The sequence below is a fragment of the Neltuma alba genome, unplaced genomic scaffold, assembly GCF_004799145.2.
Source record: "Neltuma alba isolate B1F8T4 unplaced genomic scaffold, ASM479914v2 tig00004898_pilon, whole genome shotgun sequence".
NCBI lineage: Eukaryota > Viridiplantae > Streptophyta > Magnoliopsida > Fabales > Fabaceae > Neltuma > Neltuma alba.
In genome coordinates this window covers 165,170-189,297 of record NW_021633901.1, presented here as the reverse complement: position 1 = coordinate 189,297, position 24,128 = coordinate 165,170, and the positions used below count along the sequence as shown (strand labels likewise).

General features: G+C 32.8%; 1 protein-coding gene across 1 annotated transcript; it reads right to left on the bottom strand.

Moving 5' to 3' along the window:
• Positions 1–14,733: 14,733 nt before the first annotated feature.
• On the bottom strand, positions 14,734–16,038 carry LOC114746107 (uncharacterized). The gene is made up of 2 exons (XM_028934291.1): positions 15,386–16,038; positions 14,734–15,020 (listed from the first exon to the last, which is right to left on the bottom strand). The coding sequence occupies exons 1-2, from the start codon at positions 16,013–16,015 to the stop codon at positions 14,895–14,897; spliced, it is 756 nt and encodes a 251-aa protein (XP_028790124.1). The 5' UTR covers positions 16,016–16,038; the 3' UTR covers positions 14,734–14,894.
• Positions 16,039–24,128: the final 8,090 nt, after the last annotated feature.

The window sequence follows — 24,128 nt, the reverse complement described above, 5'->3', positions numbered from 1 at the left end:
TCATATTTTTGTTCATCTTCACATGTGGTACTATCTTTTCTGCAATCCACTCTGAACTAGCCAACCTTGAAGCAAATGTTATTCCACAATAATGCTTTGGGTTATAGGTTTTCAACATATATGTCAATGAGTCACCAACTCTGCCAGCAAATATTAACCAACCACATTTTTTTTTACATACGATCCGGCATCTATGCTTTTCATTTCTCAAAAACTTAATATCATATCCATGGATGAGGCAGTACTCTTTCACAGCTTGCTTAAACTCTTCAATTGCAGTAAATTCCATTCCAAGCTTAAATTCAAAATCTTTAGATATCATAGTAGAATTGTACTTTACATTCCTTGCCAGTTTTTTATTTTCTTCCTCATCTGATACATAAACTTCATACAATTCATCATCTTCTAAATCAAATACCATATCTCCAATGTTATCTTCAAGTTGCCCGGATGTAGGAAAACTATCTCTAGACGCTCAGGCTGATTTTCAGAGACATTAAAAGAACTCCCACTGCCTTGCCCAACATCCTCAACTATATCACTATCAATAAAATGTTGAAAATAATCATCTTCCAATTCTGCTTCATCGCTATCTTCCTCAGATAAAGCATCCAGTAAGCTATCATCCTCAATCCATATTTCTGATGCTTTAAACACACCCATATTTACACCTAAATGATGATAAAGTGTCAAAATAGAGAAGAAAGAAACCAGAATTAGAAGTACACGCGTGGAACAAAGCACACATCCCATGAAACCACGCACAAAGGCACAAGACGCTACATACCAAATAACAACAAAATAGAGAATAGAATCAAAATACTTACTGCTGTAAACTGATTGAACTCCTTTGTTGAATGGAGAAGAGAATGCGTTGCAACCCTAGTAGATTATTAGTGGCGTTATCTTCATTGCGTAAGAATAGAGGAGACGTTGTTCTTCATTTGTGTGTCTGCGTTTGCGTCCTATAATTTTTTTTCCCTCCTTTCTCCTTTAACACCGTTTATCTATATGTTAGCCCTTGGGTGTGATTTGTAAAATATAGGGGTTAACAAGGATAACGGAAGATACTTAAAGGATTTTTAAAAAAACAAAAAAAAGTATAGGTACCAAATTAAAAATTGAAGAAAAGTTTAGGTACCACTAAAATGGTTTTCCCAATAAATAACAATATTAATTCACATAAGTGTGGAACATGTAACCTTTAAGTTATAGAATAAAAACTCCTAAAAACTATTCAATGGAGAGGTTATATAGTGTAGAATATGAAAGGTTAAGAGTTGAGAGAATTTATGGACATCCACATATTCTAATATTTATAACAAGCAGCATATAGTTTTTTTTTTTGGGTGACCCATCCGATAGGTGGGATAGCTGGCCAGAGGATTTAACGCTTTCCATGGCTAAGTGGGGATCGAACCCTTGACCTTGATTAAGGGAGGATGAGCCCTTATCACTCAACCACACGCTCCTGGTTAGCATATAGTATATTAATATGAAACATTATATCAACATATTATGTTCTTCATTCAATCACACACACACACCCACACATAAGATACATTTAAAATTAATTTAAAATAGTAAATATATAAAAATGTATTTTATTTTCTAAAAATAATTTTTACTTATAAATACGATTTGGTTACTTCTAAAAACTGTATTTTATACATGGGACGAGAGATAGCATATAAAATAATAACACTACTATTGCAATCAATGAGACGTTATTAATTATTAATTAATAGTATTAATATAATGCATTTAAACAATAAATTACAGGTTACTAGAAAATAATCGAGAAAGAAAGAAGTACTAATACTACCTCCGGTCCTAATTATAAAACCTCATTTATAGTCTACAAATAAGATTTTATAAATAGGACTAGAGGTAGTAATTCAGGGGCAAACCTGTGGGCACTGACAGATACTCGTAAAAAAAACCATAACTGTATTGCTGCATCCAAAAAGATTGTTGTTAATTAACAAAATACTCAAAGGAAGACAATCATAACTCCTCCACGAAAAGTTCTGCAGCAAAATTAAACCTTAACTCTATTTTAAACACATATATATATATATATATATATATATGACTCAAATTTCTAGTCTTACCGACTTTGGACTTATTTGAAATGGCTATTAGAGTTTTTAAAAACATTTTTTTAATGTGATTTACTGAATACATGAGATAAATATGTAAAGAAGATTGTCTCCTCAACTCTTATAAAACTATTTACAAGTGCTTATATTAGGTCACTCCAAACAAGCACAATTAGTTTGGTTGGATCTACTTTTACAAGCACGTTCACATTTTATAAATCATGATTGAAAGAACTTCTTATAAGATTGCATAGTAATTTGGTTATTATAAGAATTTTAATTTATATTGGCAAAAAAAAAAAGAAAACAGAGCCCTTATTTTACAGTATAATTTCATTACATGGTGATCTCAAACTCGTTCATTTTTGAGCGTGCAGAAGGCAGAGCTAATGGTTGTGATGTGGCCGTAGTGTAAAGCATGGAAATTTAACCTATTTATGCAAATATATGGTTTAACTTTAATGGCAATCAACGTAACATATCGCATAAATTTGTGACGATATAAAAATTCATTTATTGACACAAAGATTGTTGCACGCCAAAAGGAAAAACAAAGACTACACAAAAAACGAAGAATAATAAGTTTTCACATTTCAATTTCAATGTTTACAGACACTCCTTGCCTCTTTATCCTGCCATATTCTTGATTAAAAAAAATATAGTTCTAGATTTCATTCTGGACAGATAATTTAGAATTCAAGTAAACTTTTTTTGCCACCAATCATCACTGTCTTTAATTCAAGCATATTCTAAGGAAAACTGATTAAACATAGGGTGGATTCAATCAAAAGAAAATATAACTTCATATAAAAATGAGAAAATTACAATAAAGTCCCAAAGAAAAAATAATTATAAAACAAATTCTTGTTATTTTTTATTCTGGAACTTGTCATTACAGGCTGCTTAGATTGTTATTAGAATTTGTTAATAACTATTTTCCTTCTTTGAAACTTGATTGTAATTATCCCTATAAAAATGTCCACTTCATTCTCACTTATATCCTAACAAACAATAATCTCAAGAAAAAGGTTTATGTCATGCTTCAAGTACAATAACATAAACTGTCACAAAACAACGGAGAAAAATGAAAGCAAAAGTCCCAGAGAAGTCCCTACGCGCGCGCGCGCGCACGTGTGTCTTACCTCTTCCATCCCCAACTCAACGACCCTTTCTTGTAAGGAAGTCTCCCTTAATCGAATCCATTAATGGTACAGTACAGCTCATGTGACCTCCCCATCTTGGACACGCCCTGTTCATAGTATAAGTCACTGCATAATTGCAACGGCGTTTTTTTTTTTTCGGCCAGCAATTACAACGGCTCTTACACATGTAAAGATTTGGAGGAGCTCCTGATTAGACGAGTGAAGCATTTGGCTTGTCTTGCTTTGGATTGATCAGATAATCGTCATTGAGATTCTCCATGCCTTCGTGGAGTTTGCCTGAAGAGCCAACCATAACGTTATTGGTTAGCACACTTGTAACTGTGCTAATGGGTAAGCGAAGTAGGTTAAACGGAAAGTTGATGGATTCTTTTGAAGCCTTGGTGAAGAGAACTCTTTCTGCTTTTGGGTCGACCACCAGCTTCAACCTCACTTTTGATGACAATGATGATGATTGTAACCTATCATATTTTGGGTTCAGAGGTACAAGAAGTAGCCTAAGACAAGAAGGCTATTTGACTCCTTTCAACAGAAGTCTCAAAGGTTCCTTGGATGGATAAGAAGATTTTCAGAGACTAAATTATAAATTAAGAGTTTCCTAGGACTAAGGCAGGAGGAAGAAAGAGACTTCGATGAAATCTTTGGGGTCGAGAATTGTATCCTGTAAAATTTAGCCCAACAAACGAGGGATGTAAAATTGTCAAAGGGTCAAAAGGTATAGTATAGATAGAGGTAAAACAAATTTTAAGTTGAGACCCAGGTAGAAACCGGACTGTCATTTTCAAAAGTTTTGGTCAAAGAAGGATAGAATGAGAAAGTATGCCCGAAATTTTAGAATATTCCTGAAAAATTATAGAAAAATAGAATAGAGAATTTAGAATAGTATTTGAGGCCCCAGAGAAGTTAAAAGAGTAAAAATAATTTATTATAGAATTTTCTGTATTTAAAGGTATTTTTGGCTAAACAATGAAAAGCTAGCCAAAATTAATTATTTAAAATATATAGAGGCCTCAATAATTCCATAAAAAAATATAAGAGCATTAGTTGGGAATTTATAAGAGATTGTAAAAATATTCTTGACCCTTGATAGCAAAGAGATTGGCTTTAATAATATTTAAAGCTGAATTAGGTCGGTAAAGAGCTGATTTTGGGTAATCGGTGATATAAAGAGTTGTAAGAGAAATTTTAATGTAAGAAAAATCATGAAATTTTCCTACAACAAAAAGAGGGTTTTGGCTCAAAGGGATGAATTTTTGTAGACATTGGATTGGATAGGATCCAGGAAAAATTCATCTGACACGGCATAGTTACTTAGGGGAATGATATGAAACCTGGTGAGACAAAATTTTCTCTTACTTTTTTGCTGAAAATGGCACAAAAAATGAGCCTTAGACATGAAGGGAATTATACAAGTTGTCATATGAAAAACGAATAAAATAATGTGATTAAAAATCACATGTTAATAGGTGGCATAACACTTGGCAAGTTTATAAGCCTCATAGCTTAAAATTTGTACACTTAGAAGAAGGTTGAAATGGATGTTTAGATCATGAGCCAAATATCAATTTTAATTTTGATCAACTTCAAGAGCAAAGATTGAATTACAAGTCTATTAATACCCCTTCCAAAGGCCACAATTTTGTGCAAGTAAGGAGACATAGAGGGAAGGAGGTTTTGCTATTGAAACAAAGAGAAAGAAGAGAGAAAGGAAAGAGGAGAAAGTGCAAGAAAGCTTGGCCAACTTTGAGCATCAATCCAAGGTAAGTTCAAACTTCCATTAAGATTTTAATTGTCACGATTTGGACTTGATTCATATAGAGTTTAGTGACTTAAAAATCTATGAAAAGTTGCTACTCAATTTGGCTTATAACATGACATCATTGGATGGAAGTTGAACTAGAGATTAGTAGTTAGAAATGGATGGAAAACTTGCATGTGTTTAATTTATGAAAAAATTCCCTATGGTTGTATATATGTCTCGGCCCTGAGGGGTTCTCAGGATTAGAGTTTAATTCATGTCAATTTGATGCTTTTATTGTGTTTAAATAGTAAAATTGTGTAGAAAAATACTAAGGAAAAGTGTTTGGAAGCATTGCTATTAAAAATAGAATTTTAAATCCCCTAGACCCTACCTCTCAGCCAAGTGGAATTCTATATGGAGGGATTGGATTTTGATAAATCTAAATAAAAATATTGATTCTACATGAAACATCATATAAGAAAGGCATATGGCAATACCCATGAGAAAGAGAAAGTAAAGACCTTAAAATTAAAAGAAAGGATTAGGGAAAATTGAAAGAGTTCATGTATGGAATTATTTGTAATGTGGAATGCCCCTCTTGAACAACACTGGATAGGCAATTGGCATTAGCAAGGGGAGAGCTCCAAAAGCAAGGAAGGGAAGCAAAGGTTAAAGCTTGAAAAAGGTAGCAAGAATCTATAACTTAATGTTAACTTGCTTTGTGTGTTCTTTACTACTTATGTTATTTCATGAGGTGGTTGAGCTAGATGTGTTATGATCTATGAAACTCCTTACGTTTGATGCCTTATCAATATGCACAATTGAGTAATAGAATAAAATGGTATGATGGCATACTCCCTTATGAAATGATATGCATGAGATGTGCATTGATATATCACATGACATACATTGCATTATTGACATTTTGTTATGGTTCATTACTATTAAGATTTCTATAAAATCTCACCCTTCCATATTTAAATCACAACAATTAGGGGCTGACTTATCAAGAGGCAAAGGAAAGAAAATGGAGTTGGCATGAAGACTCCTTTAAATAATGATAAAATTATGTGCTTGGGACTTGTGTTTGTATAAATTGTAAATGGCTATGTATGAATGATCTAATGGCTCTATAGTGATGTAAGATATAGCTAAGTTGTGTTATATGCCATTATGTTTGAGTTATGATTTCATGATTTAAGAAAAGCAAAACTTCCCAAGAAATGGTGTAATAAGGGAATAAAAATGACCTAATAAGGGTCAAATTTAGTAACCACGTGAATTTGAGTAAATGGTGGATTTTGGTCACAAATTTTGACAAGCTATTAGATCTCTTTTTAAGCTTTAAAATGAGTGGTAATTCATTAAAATTGGAGTTCGGTGCAAAAAGTTATGCTTATCTAAAATTAGGTATAAATTTTGAAAAATTAAAAAATGACCAAATGAATAGTACCATTTGGCTTAAAACCGGACTCGAATGGTGAGATAATGAGACAAGCCTTTATTTTTCCGATGTAGACAAATAATAGAGCTTCAAATAGAACTTGGAAGCATTGCAATTCGATTTTTTTACAACCAGTTATAATTTATTAAAATTGACCAAAATTTTAAATGTTGTTGTGAATAATAAATTTTTTTTTTGGTAATAGCTGTGAATAATAACTTGAGAACAAAGTTTTTTGAAAACTTAATTTTCTAATCTAGTAGCCAACAAATATAGTTTCAAATACTTTCATTTTATGTGTTATTGGGTACAAAAGTATGGTGTTACAATGATGAAGAAGGAGAGTCAGACCATGATGAAGATGATAAAAAAAAATTTCTATGGAAATTAAATCATAGTTTTAAAAATAATTTTACAGCATATAAAATATACAAGAGTAGTTTGGCCTTAACTTATATAGAAGTAGAAGCTATCTTGAACAAAAAGCAATCAGTTTTTTCTGTTTGTGTAATACAAAGTAGAGTTGGGAAAACGGACCGGCCCGGCCTGGCCTTGCAGGGCTAGCGGACTTAAAAGGACTGGCCTACAAGGTTGAAATTTTAAAAATACCTCAATTTGCTAGGCCCAATCTTTAAACAGGGTCAACCCGTGGGCTTTTAGCCTGTTTAAAAAATTTTTTATCTTTCATATGTTTTATCCAAAAATAAAAATAAACCAATAAAGTTACTAGTAAAAGAGATAAATATGAATAAAATTAAGTCACAAATACAAAAGATAATCATATTTAAATGTCCATCAACATACAAAAAATCTAAAATATCCATTAGACATAACAAGTCAATGATATTAACATCTAGAAGTTTCATTGAAAGTAGACAAACGTTTTCACTTAAAAAAAAAAGGACAAACACTATATTACTATCATCAATTGTAAGAATATTTGTTTATGCTTCACTAGTAACAAGCTCTTCTTAACTTCTAAAAATATAAATGATTTCTTTTCAATACTATTTAGCTATTCTGGAGTCTAATATGTCTTCTTCCGTCCTTTTGAATTAAATTTTTTGCCCACCAGTAAGTTCATTTGACTATAAATAAGGTCTTATAATTAGGACCGGAAGTAGTATTTTTGTTCTCAGGCTTTAATTGTGAAAATCACTTTGTTGCACAGTCTCATGGGAAGTCTAAAATATCTTAGCACTTTGAATTGATCTATAGTATGCTTTTAATGAGCTAACTATGTTATCCCTTTGTTGCTTTTGTTCACGATAGTCTTCTTTGGTTTTGTCTACCTCGCTTGTCTAACTATATTTAAATATACGGTAAAAATTATGATATAGTCACTATAGAAAAAGTGTTAACTTATTTATTAAAATTTTATAACATATATACAAAATGATACGTATTTGTTGGTTGAATCATTAAAATTTTTGTTTTAATATGGGGAATATATTTTGTTCATTTTAATATATAACTATTGGTTCAAATAAATATAAATTTGAAATCTAATTTAGGATATGGATAATATATTTTTATTTATTTTAATATCATTAGAGATTGGGATGTGAGCTGAGAGTGAGTGAAAGATTGAAAATAAAACTTAGAGAGGGAGAGTGTGTAACATGTTAGAAATTTAGGTTAAGGTCAAGAAAAAAATAAAAATTTAAAAAAATTATTGTCGGTGGGCTTAAACAAGCCAGCCTTTCTATTTTCAAGCCCTACAGGATTAGCCCTTTTAAGTTTAAATTTTCTTTGAAGACCTCAAATTACAAGCTCGGTTCTCAACTTAAACGGATTTAAATGGGTCGGCCCGTTTTCCTGACACTAATACAAAGGCAACCTAAAGAAAATGAATGTGTGTGTATAGTCAGGAGATTTTAACTTAAAAGAAAAAATGTAGAAAATAGTTATTAAAAAAAGATTATTGTAGATCTGGATATTGAACTCGATTGGAAATAGAGACAGAGCAGTAGTGCTAAGGCCTGAGGGCAGTGGAATAGGTCAATGATGAAGCTACGTAATTTCAATTGATCAGTTGACTTGTTGAAGGCAATTTCTTGGCATAGAGATATGGGAATGACGGCATTCGACGGCAAGACCAGAAATGCGATTTATACATAATATAATGAGTCAAAATTTTGGAAAAATGAAAAGCATGTACACAAACACAGCCATGTATTTCAGGTCAAAAAAAAAAAACACAGCCATGTGTATATATGGACGGATTTCCTTTTTCTTTTTCTTTTGCTGTGTGTGTGTGTATATATTGCATTCTGTATTAACTTTGGATGAAAAATCTGGAAGCTTGAAACTTTATGGGAGCAGTTTTATCGATGATCAATTACCGCAAAGTGTGTATTAATATTGCCAAGTTATTGTTGTTGGGGTTGATATTATAAAGGAAAATGATACGTAAAGAAGCTAACAATTACAATATTTTAATTTAGATACTTGAGGTTTTAAAATCCTAAGAAAAAAAGTGGTGCCTGACCGGGCATTATGTAAATATAGTTAAATGATTAAAATGTTTTTATACCAAAAAATTTATTAACAAGATATAAATCAACAATGATAAGTGTTAAATAGCAAATCACAAGAAATATACTATCAATGACAAGTTATTTATTGATAAGTTTTGAATTAGTAGTAACAAGTATTAAATAGCTAATAAGAAGAAATATACTGAAAATAACAAATTTAATAGTTTTTTTTTTAAAATTTGATACAAAGATATTTTAATTATTTAATTATATTTGTAAAATATTAAATTACACGCTACTTCTTTCTTTAAAATTTTAAAGTATTAGAAGCCTGATTTGAAATATTGTAATTTTCTATTTCTTTAAGTGTCATTTTTCTTATTATAAACCTGACAAAACAGGATTGATACTATAAACTCTTTTTTTTTTTTTAAGGAGAAGGGCAGGGAAAGTTTTAAAATCTTTGCTTCCTCTGATAAATATGTACTTTTTAAAAACTACATTTTTAATTCAAATCAATAGCAATAGTCAGGTCAAAACAAAAATCAATAGTGTTCAAGTAAAAATCATTGCTACCCCTTTGTCAACATCTATTTTCTTTTTTCAAAACCTATATTTGAAATTAAGTTTGTAAATTTTTTTTAAAATTAATTTTTTATCAACTTTACCTAATGGTAGTGAAGATGGATCGACAGGATCGATAGAGAAACAGTGTGTCAGTGTACAGCTATTCATAGGAGCTTTATTAATGATAGTAGCCCCTTTTTCTCCAATGCTTGTACCCTATGAAAATCCCTTTAATTTTTTGTGAAGGTAAGTAAGAAGATACCATCTTATCATGAGTGAAACCTCAAACAGCCTTGAACCCGTTCGCCTTTCTTCTTCCTTCGTCCCACAAAGACTTCCCTTCTCTGTTCGTAAAACTCTTTCCAGAAAAATAGAGAACCTTGTTGAGATAGATCATCTTCCTAAAGATGCTAGAGTTCAGGAAACAGATCTACCTCTTCTCAGCCCTTATAGTCTTTACCACCGTACTAATCGTGTCACTAGAAATGTTAGAAACCTGATCTCCACCCGAAGACCCCATGTTAAAGAAGTTGTCTAGTCTACCAAGCTAGAAAACTGTGGTCTTCCTGCCTCTTCCTCTGAACAATATGTCAATATTGACATACCTCAACCTTTGATCAATGAGTGGATAGCTCAAGGTTATACACATCTCCATATTGATGCTGTACACCTTATTCTTACACTCCATGGGAGAAAAAGAATTCCAGCCACTGCTAAAGTTGCTTTAGTTGATACTACCTATACTACCTACAGTAATGCTTTGATTGGTGCTGTCTTGACCACTCTTAGCAATGGTAGTGTCATCCTTACTATGGCTCCAGATTTCAACATCAAGCTTTCAAATCTAACTTTGATGGACAGACTAAAAATCCAAGTCCAGATAATTGGAGCAGAACAAGATCCTGGAACTATCATCGCAACTCTTCATCATCAAGTCATCTACAGACTCCAGAACCATGCTCTTGATCTTCATTTTCCAAATTCCACTAAAGATGCTCTTTATGTGGTTTCTGATAGAGCTGATGATACCTCCATCATCTAGATTCCTCAGCAAATCCCAAAAGAGGAACTTGCTCGGTTGATGCCTCTTGAGTGGATTACCAACTATGAGAAACATTTTCATCGTGTTCAAAGGGATGTTCATACTTCCACTCCTCCTGAGATAAAAAGGCTTCCTGATGGCACAGTCAAAACTGTCTTCACCAAGCCAGGCCAGGAAGGTTCTTCAGTACCTCTTGGACATATTTTGACTATCACCCCGGCCTATGTTCCATCCAAGTGAGACCCTCCAATTGCTTGGGTAGATCAGAATGCCAAGCCATGTTATGTGTTGAACTATGGTATAAGTGCTGACCAGAGGCTTTACACAGATAACTGTCTGATCCTTCAAGTCACCACCCCCTCATGGCCAAGAAATGAAGCACTGTTAATGGAGAAAATTGGGAAAACATTAACTGCACTTAACCAACCAGACACGAGAGAAGACACTTCCTGTCTTTCTCTTGGACCTTTCCCTCCAAGCTCACCATCAGCTAACAGCACAACACTTGAAGAATTCCAAAGAGACTTCATCATGAGTGCTGTCAGACCTCCACCAAATAGGTCACAAGTCCCTCCACAGACAGAAGCCTCCGAAAACCCTTAGGATGGAGACTCACAGATTCAACTCACTCAACCTGAAGGACTTTATCTCCCTTAGCCAAGTTTCCAGTCACAACTCCCATTCCTTAGAGGAGAATCCCAGGATCCTAACCAAGATGACCTTGACCCAGAGCTCGAAGACTACTACTGCACAAGGAGACACTATGACTCAGATAACCCTAACCCAGAAGGCATCATGAACCTATCTCCTAGCCATGAGCCTATCTATAAAGACTAAGGGACATCATCATCAGAAAATCTCCTTTTGGGATACATTGAAGATAAAGCGGGACCCGCCAGATTCCTACTTTATGTCGCCATCTACTTTTACTTTATTAAAGTAGTTTGTCCTGTAGTCTATTTCGTCCTCATGTAATAAGTGAAGTAGTTGTCATTATTAGGTATCATTATGAGAGTAGTTGGTAATTGTAAGTAATTGTAATTATTAAATGTCATGTCATAATGACGTCTACTATTACATCTACCCGTCATAATGATGTGTACTATTAGGACTTTGTCATGTAGTGGCCCTGAGCCTCTATATAAACCCCACTCTGCCATCAGTTATAGGCAGAAGGAGTTGTATCTACTTCCTTGTATAATACTAATATGCTTTCCTCATGAGTTTTCTCTAAATTTCTCTCTTCTTCTGAAAGCTCCACTTATAATGTCTTTCTTCTGTCACTAAAGATTCTAAGTATGCTCTGCACTTGTCTCTTTAAGAGGATCCTGTGCATCAGAAAATAGAATATGACCACGATCCATGAAGGAGTGTTTAGTGACAATCTTTCCAGTTATTCTAGATCTGGTATTCAAAGCTTAGAGTCCTAATGTGACCCGTTGATGAGTTGAGAATAAGTGGCCTTACCTGGACTAAAGCCTTGGATATCAAACTATGTTAGCTTGGTCCGGTTCAGCTAACATCCCTAAGTGGTATCAGAGCCTTAGCACAATTTTGACAGAAGTGAGATATTATTTGTGAAGGTGAGTAAGAAGATACCATCTTATCATGAGTGAAACCTCAAACAGCCTTGAACTTGTTTGCCTTTCTTCTTCCTTCGTCCCACAAAGACTTCCCCCCTTTGACTGTGAATGTGATACCCCTTACTGGTGGGAAGCATCTGATGATGAAGATGAAGATGGATGGTCTTACCCCATCAGATATGCCATAAAAAAGAAAAAAAAAAAGGAAAGGAGTACATCTCCTTGTTCCCACAAGCATTACTATCATCACCATGATGACGATGATCATGGTCTGAAGCAGAAAGCTAGAAACTGAAAGGCTCCCGTTTCTCCTGTTCCTTCTAGCAGATTATCCTTATATGATCTGCTTAAAGAAACAGGTCATGAAGATCTCCTTCCTAAACAAAGGCCAGACCCAGTGATTCCTGTCATCCAACAATCCATCCCATGTATAGCAATGATGGATCCTTATGAGCAGGATTTTTCTCCCCTTGAAAGAAGAACCAACAGAGAAACAAAGGTTACAGCAAGGCCAGAAGTCAAAAGAGGGAAGAAAAGGTTAGTCATTGACTATAAGCCTCTTAATATTTTCCTTCAAGATGACAAATTCCCTTTACCAAAGCCCAGTTCACTTACAGTCCATCTTAGAGATGCAAAAATCTTTTCCAAGTTTGACCTTAAAGCAGGATTTTGGCAATTAGGTATCCACCCAGAAGACCGACCCAAAACTGCTTTTTGTATTCCAAATGCCCAGTACCAATGGACTGTTATGCCATTTGGGCTTAAGGTCGCCCCATCACTATTCCAAAAGGCCATGACCAGAATCTTTGAGCCTATGCTTGATAATCTTCTCATTTACATTGATTACCTTTTACTTTTCTCAAAAGATGAGGATTCCCATAAACTTTTATTGATCCAGTTTGGGGAAATAATTGAAAAATATGAGATTATGTTGTCGACAAAGAAAGGAGAAATAGGTGTCAAAAGCATAGAGTTTCTTAGAATACATTTTGAAAATGGTCAGTATTATCCTAGACCACATATTGCAGAAGAATTGCTCAAATTCCCAAACGATAATCTCACTACAAAACAAATCCAACAATTTCTGAGGATTATTAATTATCTTTGGGATTTTATCCCTCATGTGTCAAATCATACCATCCAGCTGTCCAAACTTCTCAAAAAGAATCCTCCCGCGTGGGGGACAGAGCAGACCTCAGCTGTTAAGACCCTCAAAAGAATTGCATAGCAACCACCTCCTTTAAAGATTCCTGACAGGGGGCTACAAATCCTCCAGACTGATGCCAGTGATGACTTTTGGGGAGCTGTCTTAATCGAAGAAATAGATGGAAAGAGATTTTACTGTGGACATGCAAGTGGACAATTCAAGGAGTCAGAAAAGCATTATCATGCTACCTACAAGGAGATCCTTGCAGTCAAAAGAGGAATCGAGAAGTTCATTTTCCATCTCAGTCCTTATCAGTTCAAAGTAGAAATGGACAATACGTTTTTTCCCAGAATGCTTAATCCTAAGGGAAAGACTTTGCCAGACAGCCAATTACTCCAATGGAAAGACTGGTTCTCCCACTATAAATTAATCATCCATCATCTCAAAGGCCACCAGAACATCATAGAAGATTTTTTCACAAGACCTCAGAAAGTTTCCCAGCCTCCGAAACTCCTGTCACTCTCCAGAAACCAACCTCTTTTCATCCTAACCATCTCTAAACCAGAAATGCCTCACAAAATGAGAGCCACCATTTTCCCTCCTGGATCCCGTCCTGAATCTCCAACAGATATCCAAAACCTTGCCAGAAGCACTATGTTCTATTGGCTCCACCGTGTTTTTGTAGATACTGGAATCCACCCTTATCCTCAGCACTTTGATGCCGATGCTCCTTACCTCACTGTTCCCATCATCAAAGGACTCATACCAGAAGACCTTTTATGGTACATCTGGTCTGTCTCAGCCAATCATACGTGTGCCATAGCCTTCTCAGCCGTAGTCGTACATGATCACCTGAATGACTTCAGAAATGAAAATTCTCCTCTTACCACACTCTTTGAGATGATTGCTCCTCTTCCCTACTGGAGAGGAAAACTTTGGAAAATTCTCAAGCAACATAATATCTGGAACTTACTGACTCCCAAACAAAAGAGATTTTTCTATCTGTATAAGAACTCCACCGTCATCTCCACCTAGACAAACTTCTCTTCCAGTTTGTAGCTTTCTGCTTCGGACCATGATCATCGTCATCATGGTGATGATGGTAATGCTTATGGGAGCAAGGAGATGTACTCTTTTCCTTTTTCTTCTTTTTTATGGCATATCTGATGGGGTACATCTCCTTGTTCCCACAAGCATTACCATCATCACCATGATGACGATGATCATGGTCCAAAGCAGAAAGCTAGAAACTGGAAGAGAAGTTTATCTAGGTGGAGATGACGGTGAAGTTCTTTGTTTTTTTTTTTGGATTTTTAATATTCTTTACAGAAGAAAAAACAGGTCGCTTGACACAACATCATGATTTAGAACTACTTTTAATTGTTGAGAAAGCATGAAATTATAGAACTAGCTTCATACATATCGTTGGGTTTTGCAACAGTAATTAATTAGTTTCACCAACCGGAGTAACCACAAAAAAAAAAAGGCATCCCATAAGTTCATAACAATACAAAAGTATCCAGCAAAACAAACAAAAACAGTACAAAAGCATACTGAAACAGATGTCACCCACCAAAAGGGAAAAGCAAGAAAAAAGAAGACTGATGAAACACAAAAGGAAAAGGGAGCTAACAAGTCTCACTTTCCAGTACAATCTCTTGAGAAATTCCTTGCTTCTTTATGTTGTCTTTCTCGAGAAAAACACTTGTCAAAACATTCTTGCACTGTAGGGAAGCCTTCAGCAATTTAATACCCTATCAAATGAAAGGAAAAACTATTAGAGTATACAAACATTATAAAGGAAAAAAAAAAAAAAAGAACCAGCATAAAAAAAGTAAGCAAGAATCTCAAAAGCAACTGAATAATAATTAAGAGTAAATAAAACACATTATATCATCTTTAATCCAACAATATTCAAAAGGAAAACTCATTAAACATACATGCGATCATATTTTAAAAAAATGTAAATTTATAATAAATTTTGACTTGATTCTCACTTAGGGAAAGGGTTATGTTATGCTTTTAGCATATTAACCTAAACTATAACATCTTCGGAAAACACAGAAAATAAAAAACAAAAGTCTCATAGATGAAGTCCGTGCATATATTAATTACTTACCTCTTCCATTCCCAACTCAACAACCCTTTCCTGTAAGGAAGAAACGTCCTTGACTTTGAACTTGGAGATCAAAGTGACGATTGAAATGGCAGACATGGGACGAACTTCAAGATCATCCATCACAGTGTAAGTGACCACTCCTTTCACAAAGCCTTTCGCACTTGAATCTTCTGCCACCTTTTTATCATTACCTACTAATTGTACGGCATAGCTCATTCGACGTCGACAACTTGGACACGCCATGTCCTTGACATAAGTCACTGCATAATTGCAACGGCTCGTACACATGTAAAGATTTGGAGTTCCTGAGGAATTGGTATCATGATGATCATCATCATTTGCAGCAGGTAGTAGGTAGCCAGAAGCTAATGGAGCACTTGGCCTCAGCAAAGTGTTCCTGTCTTGTTCTGGGTTGTTGAGATAAACGTCGCTCAGATTCTCTATACTTTCGTAGAGTTTGGCCAAGCAGCCAACCATAGCGTTTTTGGTTAGGAGCCTGGTCACTGTGCCGACGGGTAAGCGAAGCAAGTTGAATAGAAAGTCGATGAACTCTTTTGAAGCTTCCGCAAAGAGAACTCTGTCTTCTTTTGCGTCGATCAACAACTTCAAGCTCACTTTCGACGACGCCATCTTTCACTGTTTGTGCGCGAAAGCAATTCAGTTTGATGTGCTTAGTACAACTACAAGAGAATTGAGGAAGAGTGGATGCATATATATAGTCATGTATTTTATCCTAGGATTAGAAGTCTTTTTTTTTTTTTGGGGGCTGAATTAAAAGTCATTTTTGCTCCCGAAGTTTTCGCAAAAGAGCCGTAGCATCAAAAAAGTTTTTTAGAGCAATTTCGCCAATTGCAAAATTATAAGATTTAGCGCTTTAAATGGTTTAGTTTTTTTTAATGTAGAGTATTAAATCTTTAAAAAAATTAAAAACTAAATCATTTTTTATAAATAAGATATTAAAATGTCATATATTTTATGTAGAATCTAATAATTAAAAAAACATTTAAAAAACCTTAAAATTAAAGGACAGTTGGGGGCCAACACCGAAGAGGCAGCAGTTTTCGGAGAGGTGGAAAGAGGAAAAGAAGAGCGAAGAAAGAGATGGGGACACGTTTCTCAAGGCTTTTTGACTAAGTAGGTGTTGCTTTTGATTGGTTTCATTCGTATCGTGAGGCACTTTAATGCTCTGCTTCCTTGGATATTAATTAAAAGACGGGTTAAGATGCATCTAACATTCTAAAATATTTTGTAGTCCATCTAGCATTTTGAAATATTTTTAAAATGAGTTTAACAACTTAAAGTATTTTTTTTTGTGCATCATGCACAATAAATTATTTTTTTTAGATGCGTCTAATATCCTAAAATATTATTTGGTGCATCTAACACCAAGGCAAAAGAAAAAAATATTTCAAAGTCATAGACCTACCTAAAAAATACTTCAAGATGATGAAAGCATATGAAAAATACTTTAAGATATCAAATACACCACAGAATATTTCAAGACACTAAATGTTCTTGAATGCATTTAAAAAGATAAGCCTTCAAAAGAAGAACAATTTATCATGTGAATAGTTGATACCTCACCGATTGAATGCATCATAACATTGAAGAATTTGGTAATCAAAAGTCTCATTTGAGTGATCTTAGTACAACTCAATGAATCATTTCATGCGTCTATATTTTCATTCAAAGAATTGAATAATGTGAGCTTTAGTTATATCCTATTCTTTTTTCGAATTCGATGCACTCAAATTTTAAGAAAACAAAAATTAGTATCCAGTCTTTAAAAAAAAAAACTACCATTCACTCCTGGCTATATTATCTTTTTGATGAATTAAACAAATAAATTTGGTCAAGCCCATCGGTACACTCAAATCCTGAGACAATACATTGTAAAAAAGTGATTTGGAAAAGTGATTCTGGAGAATAGATTCTGGGGAGAATAGATTCTGTGAAGAATAGATTTTGTAAAAAATGATTCTGAGAAGTGAGAGTATTTGGATAGTTGTTATCAGAAGCACTTTTTATATATACAAATTACTAAAAAAAAAGACATAAGTTAATATGATAATTACAGAAAAATAGATTTTATGATATATTTTAATTTGAAGGAATAAAATTGTTAATAATATATTTTTTACCAACATAATTAATAATACATAAGATAATATAATTAATGTGTATATATATTTATAAAATATAAGATTAAATATGTTTATCAAAAAATATGTTTATAAAAAAAATAACAAGATACATATCATATAGGCTCTCACACTCTCCCTTTTTTCTCCAAAAGCAAAAAAATTTTACTTTTTACTTTTTCCAAAACCATGGTTTTGGTTTTTAGAGGGGGTGTTTGGGTGATTGACACCCCAAACCATGGTTTGGGGTGTCACCCAAACACACTCTGAATCAACTTCAAATATGCGATCACATACTAATTAATTACTACTCCGATCTTAAATATAAAATCCATTTTATAGTGTATAAGATCTATTTTATAATATAAATTACTCCTCCGGTCCTTATTATAAGACCCCATTTGACTTTTTATTTGGTCCTAATTATAAGACCCCAATCCATTTTGTCTCTTATATTTATGTATTTTTTTCCAAGATAATCCTTCTAATAATGATAGTTTTAGCCAATATATTTAATTAGCAAGGATATTTTAGGAACGACAACACTTATTTATTATAAATAACCAACTTAACTTACTTCCTTAATCTCCTCAAATAAGTCAATTGGGTCTTATAATTAGGACCGGAGGAGTATACTATAAAATAAGTTTTATATTTATGATTAGAAAAGTACTTTGTTTCTTTAACTGTCCATTTAACTCTTTATTATCCACTTTATATATTAAAAAAAATCACTCTATATATAATAGCTTTACCTACACTCTCTTATACTATATATTACCTCTAATCCTTCATATAAGAGTTAATCAATTAATTTGAACATATTAAGAAAGTTTGTTTAGTAATTATCTCTGTGTGTATTAAAAAAATTGACTCTACATATAATAGCTTTACCTACACTCTCTTATACCACCTTTGCTCATTAATATAAGGCTAGATTACTAATTTGAGTATATTAATCAAGTTTTTTAAGTTAGTTATTTGTAATAAATATGTGTTATCTTTTCTAAAATATCTTTGCTAATAATGTGTATTAGCTAAAACTTTAAATTAAAAAAAATTTAACATGTGTACCTACTATGAGAACCACCTTAGAAAAAATAGATAAATATAAGAGACAAAGTAAATCTGGGTCTTATATTTAGAATCAAATTAAAAATCAAACTAACTCTTATATTAAAAACCGGAGGTAGTATAACTAGTTTAATTTTCAATTTAGTCCTAAATATAAGATCTCAATTTACTTTGTATCTCATATTTATTCTTTTTTTAAGATAATCTTTGTAATAGTTACACGTGTTAAACGTTGTGTTTTATCAAATAATATAATAGTTCTAACTAATAAATTTAATTAGTAAGAAATTTTAAAAAAGACCACACATGTTTATTACAAATAATAATTAATTTAATTATTTTTTAATCTATTTAAATTAATTAATTAGTTTTTATATTAAAAATTGAAAGTAGCTTTAATGAAACTTATTGACTTGGCTTAACCGTTGGATCAGTCATAAGGCTCCTGCACGGGAATTGGTAGGGTGCATGTAGAGCTCAACTTCATGAAAGCATAGACGATATCAACGGTGCTTGCTTGTTAGCGAGACAAGGACACTTTGCTAAACCCCAGAAAGCGGATACCTTCCCGCAGACGTTGCCCCGAACAGTTCGGATCCGGGCCATCAAACCCGTACGCGCGTGTGTCTCTGTCTTCCCTTTTGAGAAATTTTCTAATTTAGTAGAAAATATAAGCAAACTTATCCTTCCAATATAAAGATACCTATTTCCCTCTATTTTCCAGTTTACAAGAATTTTCTAATATTATTATTTCCCACATTTGGTAGGGCATCCAACTATTGCAGGCAATGCAAGAATGTTTTGACGAATAGGGTGTGCCTCAGCAGTATATGAGGAAATTCTGGGCAGTAATGTAAGCTGTTAATTTCCAAAAAAGAAAAATCTTTAATACTGTTACATGTTCGTTATGGTCCTTAGGGCTGCACATGGGCATTGGGCAAGGGTCCTGCCCTGCCCATGAAAAATCCTACTAAGTTCAAGCTGGGCAAATGCGGGTTGGGCAGGGCGGGCTTTCATGCCCAATAAGTTAATATACTATATTAACTAACTAATTATTTATGTTCATCTAAATAGTCTAATGTAACTTTATATTAAAATGACAACTTGGCCTTAATGTCGTTATTACTAATTAATATACTATGAAACTACTTTTTGTAGTAGCTAAGAGGAGTGGACTATAACAAAAAATGTTGTTTGTATATTTTATTAAACTTAATTGTTTTTCTAGTTTCTAACTCTAAAAATCATTCAAAAATAAATAAGTATAATGAACACTGAATATTGATGCAACAGTGCGTTTGATTTAGGAAATAAATATGAGACAAATAATATATATAAATAAAATTATATATATTTTTGCGGGCAGCATACCATGCCTGATGCCCAGGCCTGCCCAACAATTTGCCCAGCTCTAACATGCCCAGTAATTCTTTTGGGCCATTTTTTTTAGGACGGGCTGGGCATCTTTTTGCGAGTTTGGACGGGCATAGCGGGCAACCAGGCTTTATAAATACCCCCGGGTACTTTATACTCGTTGAAGAATATATGGTGTTTGAAGTATCTTGTTTAAAATTTTATGAGTATTTTTGTATTTTTATTTTTCTTTGAGCTAGGATTAATTTGATGCTGTCATAATAATAATGTAGGTTTGTTAGGCAAATTGAGTATATTGCATGTCTTTGGCGAAAGTGGTAAAACGTTTTAAAAGATGTTCACATTTAATATTCGATAACATCAAACATAGTTTGTCTTCACTAAAATATACCTATACTGGGGGAGAAGCTATCAAATTCCTCCTTTTCCCTTTTTTGGCTTTTTTTAAAAAAAATAGCACCTCTTATTTTTAATATAAGATTCAGTTGACTAATTTTAGAAAGATTAAAAAATTACTAAATTACTTTAAAGTATTTATATTTATATTTTTCTTCAAACTAATTTGTTTTACTTATAAATTGACATGTAATATAATGATATACATAAGTATTTTAAAAAGATCATATAACATATGTTCTAATTAAATAATTTTAGTCATTTTTTAATTTTTTTAAATTAGTCAATTACATCTTATATTAAATATTTGAGATAGTATTATGATATATCTAGGTTTGGGCTGCAAAGACTATTTTTCTAGTAATATTTTGCATATAAAACTAAAAGCATCTAACAGGATAAAACTAAAAGCATCTAACAGGATCAGTCCTGACATAGGCAGCTTAGGTTGAGGTTACAATAGTATATTTGTATATTAGAATCAAGGAACAATTAAAAAAGACAAATCAGCTCTAGAAGTGCTTCTGGCCCCAAACCATAGTTTGGGGAAACTGATTGCCAAACACCCATTTTTTTTTAAAAAACATGGTTCCCGGCAAAAACCTTGGTTTTGGCCAGGCAAACCATGGTTTGCGAATAAGGATCACGGGGGTCGCTTCTGAAGAGTGAAAAATGGTCGTTGGAGCAATTATTACTCTGGTGAAAAAGCGCGAAAGCCTCTTCTCCCATTCGTCCTGTGCCGTCGCCCCTTCTGAAGATTTTTCTTCTCATGTGCCGTCGCCTCTTCTCCCATTCGTCCTCTGCCATTGCCTCTTCTTCCCACTGGCGAGGTGTTTTTTGGCTTGCCAGAACAAGATCGCGCATTAGGTTGTCTGATTCAAGCCTTCCATTTCTGATATCTTCGCTGTTCAGTTGGGGGAAAAATCATGCAATGGGTCGTCTATATAATCGCGGCGTCCAGTAGATGCGGTACCTCTTTGGACCTTTGCTTCTAGCTATTTCCTTTCTTCACTGCTCACTATCTCTTGCATTTGGTTCTCCCACTTCTTCACTGCCGAAAATTCCAATTGAGTTCATCAAGAAGCTACCGTTTCCTCTTTAATCTATCTGTAAGTTCCCAAAATCTAATCCTATTTTCTACTTGGTCGGCAGGTTTTTTTATTTCTCCGGGTGGCGGGTGAGGAGGCAAAAGGGGAAAATTCTAGGATTTCATTAGGATTAGGATTGCTTTGTCGAAATTGAGTTCTGGAATCCGTTCATATGGGGAGTTGGATTAGCAACAGTTGGGTTAATATACTTGTTTAGATAAGGAATTTGAGAATTCCAGGGGAAGGAGAAGGAACTTTGTCTGATTAAATAACAACCTTATCAGTTATCTGAGTGGGTTTCATGGTCTGGTTTTGTAGATTTCAACAAGTGAGAAGTGTGTTGATAATATTCCTTTTCTTCCTCCATTCCTTGCTATAGTTGTTGGGAAGCTGGCAGGAGCCTTTTTCTTATTTATATTAAAAAATAATATTCAAGAGAAAGCAAAATAGCTCTGATCCCTCATATTTTTGGGTTCGTTTTATTTCAAAGAAATGGACATCTAAAGCTGTACATTGCAATGAATCTGTTCATTTTGTTCAAGTGATTATTGTTTGTTGAGGCTGGATCTCTATTTCGTGTGTGTGTATTTTTTGATCTTATTTTCTTTTTGGGGTTGTGTTTTTGGAGACAGAATAGTCGACTACTCTGGTTGTGCTTTATTTCACATTGCTATCAAATGAAGAAAAATGGATACGATTGGGAAAAAATTATTTTTTTTGGTGTGGTTATTTAATTTTGTGGAAAAGAAATTATGAGATTTCATATTTAAAATCTTTAAGAAATAATAATATTTTTTTTGTTGGCAAAATAAATCATTTTCCTAAAAACATATTTAATTATTTTATAAATATAGATACACATTAATTATTTATTATTTATATTATTTATGTCTTATTTATTATGTTGCCAAAATATATATTATTAACAAATTTATTACTTCAAATAAACATATATTATGAAATATATCTTATATGTAATTATCATTTAAACTTATATCCTTTTTAGTAATTTCTACATATAAAAAAACACTTCTGACAATAATTATTCAAACACTCCCACTTTATCAGAATCACTTTTTCAGAAAAACTATTCTTTTAAAATCTATTCTTTCCAGAATCTATTCTCCAAACTATGGTTTGGATTCATTCAAACACCCTCTTATTCATAGTCTGAACGAGTTTCAAAAAGTGTAATGTATAGTTAATTTTTTGGAAGAATTACAATGAGATCCCATGCAAGAAAAAAAATTACAAAACAAATCTCAGAGGTTGTTATTCTCTATTCTACAACTTGTCATTACAGATTGTTATTGGACCTTTTAGTAGTTGTTTCCCTTACATCAAACTTGATTGTAATTCTCCCTAATTTTTTCCATCATTTAACATTTGGGTAATTCATTTTATTTATACTCCTCTAATATTTAATATAAAATCTATTTAACTAATTTAATTATATTTAAAAAGTTAGATAAAATAGTTAGTTATAAAAAATATGATATGTTTTTTTTTCTAAAACACTATAGTTAATTATAAGAAATATAATATATTTTTTCTAAAACATTATAATTATCTTTCTTAATATCTTCCTCCCTTACTTACTTGATTATGATTAAAGGAGTAACCAATAGTTAATTTTTTCCATCGTGTAACATTTGGGTAGTTCATTTTATCTATACTCCTCTAATCTTTAATATAAAATCTATTTAATTAATTTAATTACATTTAAAAAATTAGATAAATTAGTTAATTATAAAAAATATGATATGTTTTTTCTAAAACACTATAGTTAATTATAAGAAATATAATATGTTTTTTCTAAAACACTATAATCATCTTTTTTAATATCTTTCCTCCCTTACTTACTTGATTATGATTAAAGGATTAACCATGGGGATAATTTAAAAAAATTAATAAGTATAAGAAATAGGTCTTATATTTAGAATCAAAATTAATTTAATAATTAGGTTCTATATTAAGAATAAAAAGAGTAGTATTTTGATACAAATGCCTCATTGCTCCCCTTGACAAATACTCTTCTGATCCTATTTATAGGACAGGGAGATAATGTATTTTTTGGTCCTATTTATAGGGTATTGAGAAATTTTTTTTGTATGAATGTATAATTTTACTCCTTATTTATTATTATGTTGACTTTGTTTATATGAGGTATAATGTATATAAAATAGAAATAAAGTTAAAAAATTATTAAATTTTAAATGAGAGTTAATAAAATTTAAAATTTCTCTTAGTTTGTATAAAACATGTTAGCAATATCTTATAAATAGAACAAGAGGAATATGTACTTTTCAAAAACTATATTTTGAAAAACGTTGGCTAGCTTCCTCAGAAAATCAGCGGCTATAGCTATAGTGTACAGCTATTATCCCCACCCCCCAAAAAAAAAAAGTGTACGGCATTTCATAGGAGCTTTATTAAGGGCAAGGCCCCATTTTGTCCAATGCTTGTACCCTATGAAAACGACTCTAATTTTTGTTTTTCTATCTTTTTTCTTGAACTAGTAACTCGCAATAAGGCAACGAAAGTGTTTTTTTCTTTTGGGATTTTTCATTATTCTTTACAGAAAAAACTGGTTGCTTGACACAGCATCATGCCAACTACTTTTAATTGTTGAGGAAGCATGAAATTATATAACTAGCATCATACATATAG

Excerpts from the sequence above, each read along its gene's own strand:
- LOC114746107 (XM_028934291.1), bottom strand. The coding sequence starts at position 16,015 with ATGGCGTCGTCGAAAGTGAGCTTGAAGTTGTTGATCGACGCAAAAGAA. Across the intron at positions 15,021-15,385 it reads TTGAGTTGGGAATGGAAGAG|GGTATTAAATTGCTGAAGGC; the intron begins GTAAGTAATTAA and ends TTCATTTGATAG.